At 35.3% G+C, this 14,582-nt stretch overlaps 2 protein-coding genes across 2 annotated transcripts in view; one reads left to right on the top strand and one right to left on the bottom strand.

Annotated features, from left to right (window-relative positions):
• Positions 1-14,582, bottom strand: part of snx7 (sorting nexin 7) — a 73,791-nt gene that overhangs the window by 15,453 nt on the left and 43,756 nt on the right. The gene's annotated exons all lie outside the window — the stretch shown is intronic.
• Positions 2,732-6,828, top strand: LOC144209837 (uncharacterized). Its single transcript, XM_077736371.1, has 3 exons — positions 2,732-3,332; positions 4,754-4,851; positions 6,053-6,828. The coding sequence occupies exons 1-2, from the start codon at positions 2,877-2,879 to the stop codon at positions 4,769-4,771; spliced, it is 474 nt and encodes a 157-aa protein (XP_077592497.1). The 5' UTR covers positions 2,732-2,876; the 3' UTR covers positions 4,772-4,851; positions 6,053-6,828.

Genomic DNA, 14,582 nt, shown 5'->3' with positions numbered 1-14,582 from the left:
TAATGAAGACCCTTGGGAAATATTTCAATTTCTCAAATAAAATGATGGAAAAATTAAAAAGACAATGACAATTAAACAAGGTAATAATTAAACTATAAAAAGTTTGTGCTTATATCTGAGTATCAAACAAAGCAAAATCAGTCATTAGATTAAAATATAAAGAGAAACAACCTTTTTTTTAATAGTAAACTGTCCGAAAATTAAAAATAAACTTTTGATGGTACCGTGTTCTGATAATAATGAATCCCCATTTTCACATCACACAAAGACACGCATACACACACAAAGATTCTTATTTAGGCAGCACTGTGTGGATTAGCATTGCCCTTTGTGGAGCTGACATTCACCAATTGGACTTAATTAGTAGTGCTGAGCCTATCGCTGACCTTTTGTTATGCAAGCTGTCAATGAAAACCTTTCTGTGGATTTAAATAGCGGATGCTATTTGTTTAGGTAATCAGAGTTGTCCCATTTATGCTTCTATAGTCCTATGACTATATTTTCCTCAAATAGTGGCAATCACTCTGATGATAAGACGCCATTTCCCTGCAGAGTGGAGGTAGAGTAGTATACACTTTTAGTGTAGCCCCAGGCTTTTTTTGCAACATGCTGTGATGCACTGAGGTCTTCAGGAAGAAATACGCCATCGTTAGCAACAATAGATTGAAAAAAAAATGCCCTGCAAATTAATTCTGTATATTGTTGATCCCGCTGAGTAGATAGAATGTTATACAGGTTTTCATATGGTGTTTTTATGTAGTACTAAGGTAGAGCATTTCAATTTTAATGGTCTCATGCAGGATCTGGTTGAGGACTCACACTGACTCAATTTGAGAGATAAGGATGGGAATGGCAGATTGTTGTCAGTTTGGGAAAAATAAGTCATATCAAATCTCAAAATGCAGAAACAGACTTTTAAGAGGATGTTGTTTAAAGAATAAATGTACCTGGGACTGTTGTAGGAGTGGGAATATTGTACAGCTTTTGAGATTCACCTAAAGTCGTAAAATAGAGAAGAGAGCAAAATAACCTCATGACCTTACACAAGTTGCACAAAACATGACTAGAATTTCTATAAATTCTTCCCTCTGCTTTTTATATTTTAACCAACACTTACTTTTTTCCCTTGAAATTGTTAATTCAATCACAACAATACCCAAAACATACAAATAATCAAAAACAAACTGTTGATATGACTGGTAATTTCAAGTATGGATTTGCAAATATCTCACTAAATTTTTATTTAACGTAAAACGAAAAATACTACATTATTAAAGAGTAAATCATTTTCCTCAGCAATACTTTCTAAATATTCTTTTTCAGGCCTCTGATTACCCATTAAAGACTCGCAATAATCACACCATATAAATCAATCTTATAAAATTACTCAATATGGTTCAGCTAGACTAAATAAATCATATAATGGTGGAGAAGGGAAACAGTTGAAATGTGTAAGTGTATAACTAATGTTTGCATGTATGTGCATGTTAATATTATATTATTTGTGAGATTTCCTTTTATTAGACCTACAAAAGCACTAACCAATACAATTCCATCCTCTGAGCATCTAACAAACATTTTCCATAAGGGGGCAGTGCAAATCCATGAACAACTGCTTGTTTTAAACCTGATTCCTTTGTTTCACAAGTATCAGGCAGATTTTTTTTTAAACCCAAGACGAAAAAATGAAAAGAAAGAAGAGATGGAGAGAGAAAAAACATGTCCTTTTCTAAGGGTTACAAATCTTCTAGATGGCAGGAAATCTTTAAAGGAAAAACAATGGTCTTTTCTTTTTCATTGATATTGTAGCAGTTAATCAAAAATGACTCAGGCAATTACATAATCCGAGTATTGAGTAGGTTTTTACATCATAGTCGAATAATTAGATTCACTGCATTGACTCTATTCCTTTTGTTTCAGGGATTATTTTGTTAAATTTTGGCTATTTGCCTTCAGAAAAGCTGATGTGTAACAAAACATATAGAACACTACAGGCTCTTTTGATTGCAGAAAAAAAACCTTACGGTTCATTAACCCACTTGCTGAATATAGAATTTGTGTCAGAAATATATATATTTAAATTATTGATGAGTTTATATGTGTAAGTGTTTCATTCAGTTCATATTCCTGCTCTGTCAACAGGTTATTCTAATTCCCCATCAACTGGTAAATAGATTTCCAAATACAGGCAACAGAAAACATAAAGATATGCAAATCAGTCCTATTTATTGATTCAACTCTAATGGCACGACGAAATAAATGTCCAAAATGTGACAATCCGCCCCATACCGTTAATTGCCCCTACATTTATTTGCAACAACCCCCACTCTTGGGCCCTTTGTGTTTTCATCAATTCACTTGAGGGAATAACTCCATTTTCCTCTTCATCCTCTCATTATCACATTCGTTATAACAATTTTCTTTCTTTTTCCCCCCCCAAAATGTTCTCTTATGTTATTTATTCATATTTTTTTTTACCTCCCTGTGATGTTAAGGACACAAAACACACACAAGGCAGCAAATAATCCCCCATTACCGGGAGCAAGGGCGTGTAAGAGGGTGTGACTGTGTTGGAGGGAGGAAGAATAGAATGTAAATGCATATATTTATTGTGTGTGTGTATGTGAGTAAGCGGGAGAGAAAGAGAGAGAGAAAAAGCGAGAAAGAGAGAGAGTCTATTGAACAACTGTTGGCACTGCAATCTCCCCTCATTCACCCTCTCTCTGGCTTTATAGATCTCCTGTCTGCTTTCTCTTTCTCTCATACGTCCCCGCAGCGCGTCTTATCTGTCTTTCTCCTCCTCTTTTGCACGGGTCCTCCCGCCCCTTGTCCATCTCTACCTCCGTATCTCTTTCTCTCCGCTCCATCTCTCTCTTATGCCTCATCACACCGCATGCTCTCCATATCCCTCTCTCTCTTTCTTCCTCTCAACACGTCTACCCTCCGCTCCTTCTTTGGCCCCGCCGGCTCGTCGCTTCGTTAAAAAAAAAAAAAAAAACAAGAAGCTTTCTTTCCTTCAACGGACGGACCGGACGGAGGAAAGGGAGGAGGAGGCGGAAGAGGACCGCTTTTGTTTGCCATCTCGGCTCGGCAGCATCAGTACCAGTCGGTCCAGAGCCGCATCCTCCGTTTCCTACTGGGATCAACCTCCTCCTTCTTTTCAGGGAGCTCTTCCTACAACTGGGAGGGGGAGGGAGATCACCACCTCCCAGTTTACCACGGACCCTCAGGAAAAGCGTCAGGCTGAAAGAGCGCAGGAAGGGGAGGGAATTTTAGAGGCGCGCCAGGAGAGGCAACACCCCGGGTTACAGAAAAAACCCAAGAAAAAGCGGGTAAGAGGCCAACAACTGACTTGACCTATGCTTCTCCTTCGCTGGAGAGATTTTAAATTAAATATCAAACATTTCTTGAATTTCATCTAACTTTAGGAATGTAGCAATTTGTACTTTTTCAAAGAAAATATGTACCAATAGACGTTTTTTACTTCATGTTTCCTAACTAATTTCACTGTATATTTCGTATTAAACATAAAAAAGAGGATAATCTCTCGTATATTAAAACGTAAAAGCCAATAAATCACGCGCACCCACAGAAACAGCTGGGTAAGATGCATGCCACTCCCATTAAACTTCTTTATGTGTATTAAGATAACAACCTGTGGTACTACAAATTGTTGAATGCGCCTGTAAAAAAAAAAAAAAAGCAACGTGAAAAGACTACTCCTAGTATTTGATTTGACGGTAGCTGTTAGCTGTCATGGTAATCGGACGAGTCTTTGGTTGCTTCCACTGAATAATCAATACTACTTGATTTTTACGACCTCTGAATTTGAATCGGGGCTCCTCATGTGCTTGTTCGATAGGGAGAAGCGAGGGAAAAGATCTCTCACCTCGTTACGCTGGCGCCCTTAGGTTTTTTTTTTTTTCTTCCTTCTGCAGATGCTCTGGGTTGGGCCACACTAGCTGAGTATGTGTTTGTATGGCTGCGGGTGGTAAATCTTGTCTCTGCAGTCTGTGGGTGGGTGGGGGTTTCTGACCGTTTTGGGCTGTGGATATATACATGAGCAGTGTGTAATATTAGATAATTGTGTGTATGTGTGCGTGTGTGTTCTGCGACGTTACAGTGACGGAAATAAAAATCATTGTTAAGAAGTGGAGACAAAGAGGAATAGATGAACGCATATTAACTCATTAAGTTTTAGCGGCATACTTGAAAAAAATACCATATATTTTCCATTTCCCTATAGTCTAACCTTTGCAGCTTTGGATCACATTTTAAGGCCTAGCTTTTCATCAAAATGTCAACTAATTTGCTCTTGAATCATTTTTAAAAAAGAATAGTGATGTCATTCTAAAAAGAGATATTTCCAATTCGTTAATAAAACATGAATGGGGATAATAATCATGCTTTTAAATGAAAAGCTCCGAAATAAAAATGAAATGTCGTGAAAATTATGGTGAAATTCCACTAATGAAAAGGACCAATTAGATATTTAGTCCAACTAATTGGTTTACTGCATGCTCTGAACCCTCCCATCTGTATAATATGTATAGATCCATGTAGTAATTTCTAGTGTTGTGGGGCCTTGGAAGGGAAGGGGTTGCTGTTGGTCATTGAGCGCATGGGCCCACCATCACAGCAAAGCAGCTCCTGGAATAACCTCCCTAACCTCATGCCCCCCACCCTACATGTGAACCCCCTCCTCCGACACCCAACCCCCCATTACCAATATTTTCCCTATCCCAACCCACAGTCCCAGTTCTCATTATGACAGGGCCAAGCAACAGTGGCAACAACAGTAGCAGTGAAAGCCAAAGGTCATCAACGGAAGCAGATCTGGCTGTGGTTCAGGTAAGGGCCTTGCTGTTGGAATTTAGAGTCTTTATCTCCACATTACCGTCATTACACTCTCACTCTCAATTTCCAGAAGTGAGAGATTCAAGAAATCCAACCTCTTATGCTTCATTTTTCTTCTTCTATTTTTTTTAAATTATGTTCCTGCCCAACATGCACACTGCTAGTTCATGGGTCATTCCAGAATTGGATCAATAATATTAAAAATGTAACTATTTTTTTCTTCTAAAGCAATTGTCAGGTCATTGGGTCACTAAGTTCATAAACCATTGTAAAATGTTACATCTTCTAATTGGAATTATGTTGCATTATCTACATAAAGTTCTACCAATTCACCTTGAGAAACTCAACAAACATTAAAACATGGTGTAAAAATTATCATCCAATTAAGTAAATATGGTCATATTTGATCAAAACATTTTTAGGCCTACTAGAGGCCTACTTCTAATTACAGTAACAGAAATTGAATTTAAGGCTTAACAAATGAATGCAAATTTTAGAGTTTTTGCTCAACTAAATGGTAAATTCCAAGTGATTTATTTGAAAAATCTATCCAGTATTAAAAGTAGCAAGTAGTTGCAAGTAGCAAGGCTCCAAATTAATTCTAACGAATTTCGCTAATTGTCTACTAAGCTAAAGATTCAAGAACAACTGACGGATTTTCTAAAAATGTGGTCACTTGGATGCATTTGTTGAAGTTGTGCACTCAATTATGACCTAAAACTTAGCAAAGAATAAGATAAATATATATATTTTTTAAAGCAATTAGATTCAATTAGATTTATACTTGATGAGACTCATTTCTCCTCTCTTGTCCTGAGACTGGGAAAAAAGGCCAGTTTATCAAAACAACCTCAGATATAAAGAATGCTTAAAAAATCCAAGAAAAAAAGAAATCATTCTAAAAGGGTTTTCCAAAGCTTATTTTGATCTGTTATATTTAATATGTTATCACAGGAGAGTGACAAGATAACTGGGCTGTTTTAGAAGGCGCTCAAGAAGTACTTGGGGTTTTAAACAGTATGTAAAAATCACTTCAGTGAGAAGTAAATTCAGTCTGCACACAATAAAGTGCATTTTCCCGTATTTGGTAGATAGGCGATTTGAAATTTCATGAACGGGATAGAGAAAATGTCTTCCAATTCTGAAATGACCCTCATTTTGAAAATGCCACCATTGTCAATTTTCTCCTTTGCAGAGGAGCCATTGATGGAACTTTGCCTTACACTGCAAGTGAGGTGTCTTCAATCAATGCAACTACCAGCTTTTTCAATCTGTTTTTGTGTCTGTTTACCACTGGAGCATGAAGAAGGGCTGCTGATGGTAGCAGTGATGGCCATGGTGATGGGGAGGATGATGATGATGATGATGCAATGGCAGTGGAACTGCTCACATGGTTTCTGGTTAGCCCCAAGTGTATTTTGAAAGACTCTCTTCGGTGACGGGTATTCTTGGGTGGATAATACGGATCACGTTGTTATTGCTTAAGAATACGCGTAGTCGAGGAGAGTCATCTCTTCGCCCAACACCTGACACCCACCCACCTCACCTCACCACACTTCACCCCAAAACCCGACCCGTCCTAGGGAGGACTCGTAGTTTGGGTGGCTCTTCTTTGAACTTGGAATCATCGCATTTTTTTTTTTACCCTTTTCCCCCTGCTTTCATGCATGCATCTTTGTGGTGATGGGCAGAACTTTTGTTTGTTTTCTTTTCTGTTTGTCTACCCGGCTTCTTTGAGGTTGTTTAGCTGAAAGATTTGGACTCAAACAAAAGGTCAATATGTAGGATGGAAGCATAATTCAATTTAACAATAATGTCATTCAAAACCAGCCACGCCCTAGATAAATTAGTTAACTTATTTAAACTGAATTGTTCGTACAACTGCTGGCAAACTCACAACCAATGCATACAGTCACATCATACCAAAGTGTATTAATCGGTGTTGAAATAATTAAAAACAATTTAAAGCTACTAGTTATCAGTCTTTGCAATGCTTTTCCAAAAACAAGCTACAAACATCAGTGCAATTTATAGGGTATCTAAACTTTGAATGTAGATTATTCCAAAATAAAACAAAAGATATCGACACAAAATTAACACAGAAAAAAATATTAAAATTATTGAGGCCTGATGACTTTTAATTCTGAAAAATAAAAGCTATAAGGTCAAATGAGATCGATAAACGATCCTAAAACAAATGGAAAAACACAAACCAAATATATATTAATTTTCTTTATCGATTTGTAAAGCTAAATTTAAACTATTCATTAATGTACACACAGAAGTATTGATAGAAACCGATTAAATCAACATTTTATGATTAGCAGATTAAGAGTATGCATTAACACATACGGTGCCTCAGCCTATTCAATTCGATACACGTTTATTATTGTAGAAGCAAGCTAAGCTGCAGTTTAGCCTCCCCATTCTCTGCTCGTTTATTCCCCTTTTTATGCAAATGGTTGCTCAAACGCCATTTATCTCAGTGAGCTTTATGACACTTGCATTATGGTTGTTTCTGCTGAGCTACGCAAAGGAACACACTCACATGCACACACTTGCACGGCGAGCAAACAAAATCTACCATGACCGTTGGACAGCTCAATTTATGTATTGCAGAGCGAGGCATTAAACAATTACTCCTTGCTGAAATGGTCCAGAACCAGCAGCAGTAGGACAGTTTGCAACCCGCCAACACACCGTGAATATGAATCCCTCTCTTCTCTATATCTGATAGCACATTCAGAATCTTAACACCCATGTAAAATCCATTAAAACAGATAATAGGATCAACTTGAGTCGGACACTCGTGTCCTCATACATGTCACGTCTCATGATGATACGCTGGAGATTTCCTCCCCAACACCCTGGATGAGATGAAATACTTTTTACACGCTTCATAAATCTGATTTCGCATTTTGAAGGAATCTTATTGTTATGCTAAACTCAACCAAGATTGTTTAAAACCATGGTTATTTAATTTTTTACACCATACATTATATATCTTTTATCATCATGATTGGAGTAGTTCAAATGTTTTGAGACATAATAGGAAAATTTGTTTATATAGTTTTATATCCAATTACAACTATTTTTTTTAAATATGAAAAGTGACTTTTCAATAGCTTAAAGTAATGTATACAAATACTCACCCTAAATTTAAAATATATTACACACACATTAAGAACTATGCAACCCAACACTTGAATATTTTAATATATTTAAGGGATAAGATTTGAAAATCTAAATTGTAATTATAATGTCTCAGGCATTTTCTGGCAAATATGTTTTAGTTTGTTTCTCCTTAGTATACTTTGCATTTACGACAATTTAGGCAACATTTTTTAAATGACCATTTAATTGAAATGATTTGGTTGTGTTTTTTAAGAAAACAAACTAATGAATTATAAAAGTTAAAATTGGTCAGGCCAACAATAGGTAAAATTATGTTACGTACACCCAATTATATGACATTTGTATTTACGAAAGATTTTTCTCAGTACATTTCAATAAAGTTGATTCTTATTTGACCTCCGATTTAGTTCTAGAACAGCGAAATGTATTAAAAGATTTGGAATCTCGTTATATCTTTTTTTATGATTAGATGAGTCACAATCCAGACTCAATTTTCTTGATGATATCATTTCTGCTGAGTCAATCTTTCTGATGACACATACTTATCAAGATTAAAACATATATACATTCTACAAAAAGACCGAATTAAGAATAAAAAAAGTTATTTAACCAATTATTTTTAGGACTAACGTTTAATGCAGCTACATATACACAAAAGTCTGCTTTAAAATTGCACAAATCCTCACAAAAAAGAAAATGTTTCGCAATTTTACTCAAAGATTATTAGTAAATATAAGAAGGGCAAAATATATCAACTAAATCTGGAATGATGCTTAACATTTAAAAATCTGGTCTGCAATTGTCCAAATATTCAGTCGCCCCAACACAAAACAAATATAGACTCCCTCACATTTTAAAATGCAATCCGAGTAATTTGGTTTGGAGTTCTGTGTCCAATTAAGTGTGTGTCTCTCTTTGTTTGGTGTGTATAATGTCGAATTAATTGGCCCAGATGATCAATTCAGCATTCAGCATTGTTTGCTCATATTGATTATTTTTAACGCCGGCATTATTTATGTGCACAGTCAAGAAATGCTGTAAATCATGTAATTTTGCCTGCAATTTTTTACTTTCTCTGGCTTTCTCTATCAATGGGAGGTCGCTGCTGTTCATAGTTCAGATTATTCCTATTACATAAAGTTCAATAGGAATGCGCATTTCCATCATTTCATATTCCTCATTCATATTGTAACTTGTTTTTGTTAACAAATGCCAACTTTAGAAAACAGGTACATTTTTAAATGAAAATAAATTATTTTTTATTTATCAGGAAATCTATTGGTTAGCTAAGTTTAAGTATTTTTTTTAATATCTTGAGTTGGGTCATTTAAAAGGCAATGTTGTATTAATGTGTGTACAAAAATAATACATCAATGCAACTGTCTAAGATACTATTATTAATATAGCAATTAACCGTTAATTTGAGTTTTCTCCTCGAAATTTGGTAAGTATACAAATTTGGGAAAAGTGGAATTTGTATTTCTATTAAGATTTAAAGAATGAGCAAACAAGGCTTTTGGTTATGTGCAACAATGATAATCAGATTTGTATAATTATCCAGATAATGCAAAATACCACATGCACACACTCCCCAAAAATATACAATATTTGACAATTGTAGTCACTACACATAACCTTTTAAAATTCATCGTAAATTTTGTTTAGAGATATTGGTTTACCGCACTTGCGAGGTTAAGTGGTAGAAATAAAAAAACTATGAACAAGTGCCCCTTTAATTTATTAGTTCTGTAGTAAAAAGAATAAGAAACTAAAAATCAATTCATGGTGTTCCCTGTTAGCTGAGACCCCCGCAATCCTTGTGAGGATAAACGGTTTAGAAAATGAATGTTTAGAATTGCAACTCATTTAACAAACAATAGCTACTAAAAAAAATGGCTACAACAGTAAGAATTGACTATGCAAAGCTCCTTCTGATTAGAAAATTAATTGGTTTATATGATCACGTTCAAGTAATATTTTAATTTTATCATGACTGGATTCCAAAAAGCATTTAGCACTCTTTACTTCTCCCCTAAGAAATATTTAAACTCACAAAAAAATAATACACTAGTCGCTGTAAACAGTAATCCAATTAGATTTTTAAGGTGATTTGCATCAGTATGCTGTTGTTGTACAAACAGCTCTTTAAAATTTCCTCTTCCCTTAAAATGAACAAAGATCCTAATACACATTTTATGTCTTCGCCCTTTCATTATATCATACTCCAGTGGGGAAAATATCAGATTTTATAGACAACAAGAATACAGACAATATGGTAAATTAAAACTGAAAGGAAAATCTATTCAGAAAAAGGTATCAGAGCATCTTAATTTAAAAATAATTATTTAAATTTTACCTAAAATTCCATTTATAATCGATCTTCAACATTATGGTAGACAAAACAAAATAAGATAAATATGAGGGGAAGGCCTTTCTGATGAGTTTTTTTTTTTTCATTTTTGTAGGCCAAAAATTTAATAAACTAGCATAAAAGCGAACAAATATATTTTCTGATGTGACACAATAAGCCATTTAACTTAAAGTAAAAATACATTCATAGGTCGAGTGTACCTTAAAAAATATAAAACAATTGAGTAACCCGTCAACATTTCTTAATCGTATTTTTAAATTTCGTAGTAGAAGTGAAAAATGGACAGCTCCGTGTTGAAGTGACAAGATTCATTTTTCACAATAAAATCGTGGTTCAAAGTGCTCATACTTTGTAGACCGTCTGACCATGGGTCAATGCTAATTTACTTAAGTGCTTAAAGTGGCAGTAATGTGTGTTTCAAACTATGGTCCACTCAAATAGAAAGGCACTCAGCCGACCTCCGCCAAGGCTGAACACTTGCCTTTTGCATATCAAATGATTCTTTTCCATCAATTGATTGATTTATCTACTTGTTTGAACTTCAATAATTGGATTCAAGTTAGAGAAATATGACACTAATAAACCTATAACAGATATTATTGTAAGGCAACTAGGAATAACCAACTACAGTAGAGTCTTCCAGGATATGAAATGTGTGTATAAATGTTGCTTCAGCCTGTTTTATGAATTTGTAACTCTGCTTTTAAAAATAAATTCTTTTTGACCAGAACTGATTGGACCCCAGCCTCTTTTTCTTGTTGATTTTTGAAAATATTGCAGCTCTAATAAAACTGAGTGTTATTGGACATAAAGACCATAGTCTTACTCAAGGTCTTGGACCCAGAGGACAAGATGGGACCCTGTCTTCAACTGATCCTGCCCGCCTGATTGTAGAAGCGTCATCAAACACTTTTAACCCCCTAAAACCTGCATAGTTTTGGACTAAGTCCAGTACACATTCAGTTAAATAGCTATACAACAAGGCCACCTGAGCTATTTTACTGCAGGTATGTTTAATCATATAGTAAGATGATATTTCACTTAACACTATATGACAGGAACACCTAAAAAATATACAAGTACCACTCACCTAGAGGAAAATGTATTGACACTTACTAAAATGTAAATGTTATTTTCATCCGAATGAATATGCTAATTGAACTCCATTAATTTGTCAACTGCTGTCAACTTTGTGATAAAGCTGTTTGTATGTATACCTGTTTTCAAATGGTGATGACAGCTTATGAAACATAATCTTGACAATAACATGACAATTTGTCATTTGTTTAATGAGGAGAAAAAGGCTTTGAGTGACCTAAATAAAGTAATGAGGACAAAGAAAACAATGAGCTATATCATTTCTTATGTGTACATTTTTATGTTGTGTAAAATGTTAGCTTAATTACATATGAATAAAAATTTCACCCAATTAGTTTCTGGTGTTTGACTAACAAATATGCAAATAAAAAATCCAATACAATAAAAAAAAAAGCACAGTTGGAAAATTAAAACATCAATAACAGCTGCCAGGTACCAAACAATCAAATGATCCCACTATGGAATAAATAAGAAATGTGTGACCAAGAAAATATAAAAATCCAAAGAAATCAATTCAATCCAACAGAGCACTAAAATGCATACAAATATCAATCCCAGATTAACTACCTTGCCTTCATCAAAAACATAATTTTAAATACGAAACAAAAATCTGCCAATATTGATGTTGCACGTTCACTCTCATCACCTGGGTAAAGGCTGCATCCGACTTAAAAAAAAGGGAGAAGGAAAGCCTGGACGACTACTCTCTCATTATAAAAACATTTTTTTCCAAGGTACTGGTTAAATTAAAGACCGCCGCTTTGTTTTGAACACGCTTCTGAATCGGAAATGATGTCAAGGTAAGTGACCAGAAAATGCAGAGCAAATGCAACTGTCGTGATTGGCTTGCGACAATTAAAGAGTGCATTGAAAACCCATATAGACCTACATAATGCCTTTTTCTGTCCAATTGACTACGAGAGATGTTGAGTAGCTGGAGAAACTGGCGCTTTAGCATTTTGAATACCTCAACATGGCCTCATTAATATGGCAGATCAACATTCCAATCTTTCAGATTTGGCAAGCACGACTCTAGATTTCGATTATGGATTGGCAGGACCAATGCAAGAGGACAAGAATTTAATATCTAAATGTGGAATGCAGGTGAAAAAGCTTGTGTTCAGGCGTCAGTCATCTGAATGAGTGACAGAATTTCCCTAACGTGTACTGCACAATTTATTTAAAATTCACATTTTAAATCAATTTGATGTACATGTTAAACATGCATGGTACTTGGACATGTTAAAAATAAGACTTAAAACAAGGCAATCCTAGTGCCTGTGTTGTGCACAAATTCAGAATACTAGTAAGAGACTACAAGAATAAATAGTGGAGGAACCGGAATCGTCTTTACTGTATATATTTCCCTGCTGAATGGCTCAAGTTGCAGCTTTTGCAATTGTTATTATTTTTTAATTAGCTTTTAAAATTGCCATTGTCTGTGTTGTGAGCCTATTTCCTAATGGAATACCGGTAAGTGTCTTAATGGATGACTTTCATTTTTACTTCAGACATTTATTAAGTCATAGCCTATGGAACACAATATGGTGACCGTATTCAATATCTTCATTAAACAGTTTAGTATGCATTTGTACAATTGCTTGGTTTCCCTAATCTTGTCAAACCATCTTCTTGAATTCTATTTCAGTGGAAAGAGATATGCCAATAAAATTGACACATTAATCAATTTGATCAATGTAGAACGATACAATTGTATTTCTTTATTCGAGGCTGCAATAGAAAATGTTGCCGGTGCTGGATTTGAAAAGTAATTATGAAGAATAACACTGCGCAAAAACATATTCTCAGTTCAACTATTACCAGTAATATAAAATGGATACATGGAAACATGTTTTTTTTTTTAAATTAGACTCCTTTTCAGTACTTTGTTGTGATTGTTTTCTTCAACAGAACAATTTTACCCTATCACAGTCACTAAATGAGTAATGTGCCGTAGAGGAGTCTATCGATTGAATTTTCATTCTTTGTGGATGACTACACGTGAAAGCCAGCAATTACGCTTGTCAATTAGTGTGCAGTTCTGTGAACAAGCACGTAGATGTCCTACCTGAACATGTAGTATAATCAATATGACCGCATCAAAGAAACCATTGCTGATGATTCTTTGACAGCTGTTCACATGATAAAACAATAACTAGCAAACCTCCATGTATTCCATGTAGTAATTTTCCACTAATCTGCATCGACCGAGTAAGCCTGTGATTTCTACTTTATTATATTGAGCGCTACAAAAAAAGTAAAGACAATCCTATACATTAAAAAAATACTGGCTTTTCTTTCCACAGCAGAGTTTCAAGAGCATATACTAAGACCAAGACTAAGACTGAGGGAGCAAAAGACAAATCAGACTGGACTGAAACGGAAGAACAGAAAGTGTTCTGCCAGATCCCAACTAATTTCCTTCAATCCACCACTCGTGTGCATGTTTCTGCCCAAACTGTCAGAAAGGACAGGGCGAAGCCTGCCTGCACACTTTGCTCTTCACAGCTGAGAGAAAGTTCATTGTGAGAATTGATGACAGATCTAAGACAGTCCAGATAAACTGTGAGGAACTTTCCCTGTCCTCCAAAGTGACCTTTTAATTGCGAGTCATGACCTGGGGAGGGCCACACTGATTTTCTTGTATAAGACTGAAGTACCTTGATTGCTGTTGAGTACCTAGATGAGATCCTCAGACCCACATCTAGAAGATATGCTAGTGTTGAGGGCATTCTCAGCCCACGTCAGGTAATTTGAGTGTGTAGATAAGAAGGACCTTGATGACTTGCCCATTTCATTCCGTTGTGAATCTAATGAATGTCAGCATGCAAGTTTTCCATATAGCACAAGAGACCGGAATTTCAATGTCGCTTTCTTCCGTTTTTTTTTTTAAATAGATTCTAGCACATTTGCCTGACAATCCACTTTCAACTATACCGTTGAGAATTGTATATAACACAAGTGGGTACATGTTCAGGTTTATATGTTTGTGGCAGGTGTAATTTAAAGAGTTCAGCTCATTATTTTCTTGTTACACTTGACATTTCTCATTGCTGTTTCATTAAAGATGTGCAGTGCAATTAATTTTGCCATACGCTTAATTATATATATGCATATATTT

This window comes from Stigmatopora nigra, chromosome 16, assembly GCF_051989575.1.
Source record: "Stigmatopora nigra isolate UIUO_SnigA chromosome 16, RoL_Snig_1.1, whole genome shotgun sequence".
NCBI lineage: Eukaryota > Metazoa > Chordata > Actinopteri > Syngnathiformes > Syngnathidae > Stigmatopora > Stigmatopora nigra.
The sequence above is the reverse complement of the archived record's forward strand: the minus strand, read 5'-3'. Positions and strand labels throughout refer to the sequence as shown.

Bases quoted from the DNA above. Each gene is read 5' to 3' on its own strand.
- LOC144209837 (XM_077736371.1), top strand. From the start codon at position 2,877: ATGCCTCATCACACCGCATGCTCTCCATATCCCTCTCTCTCTTTCTTC.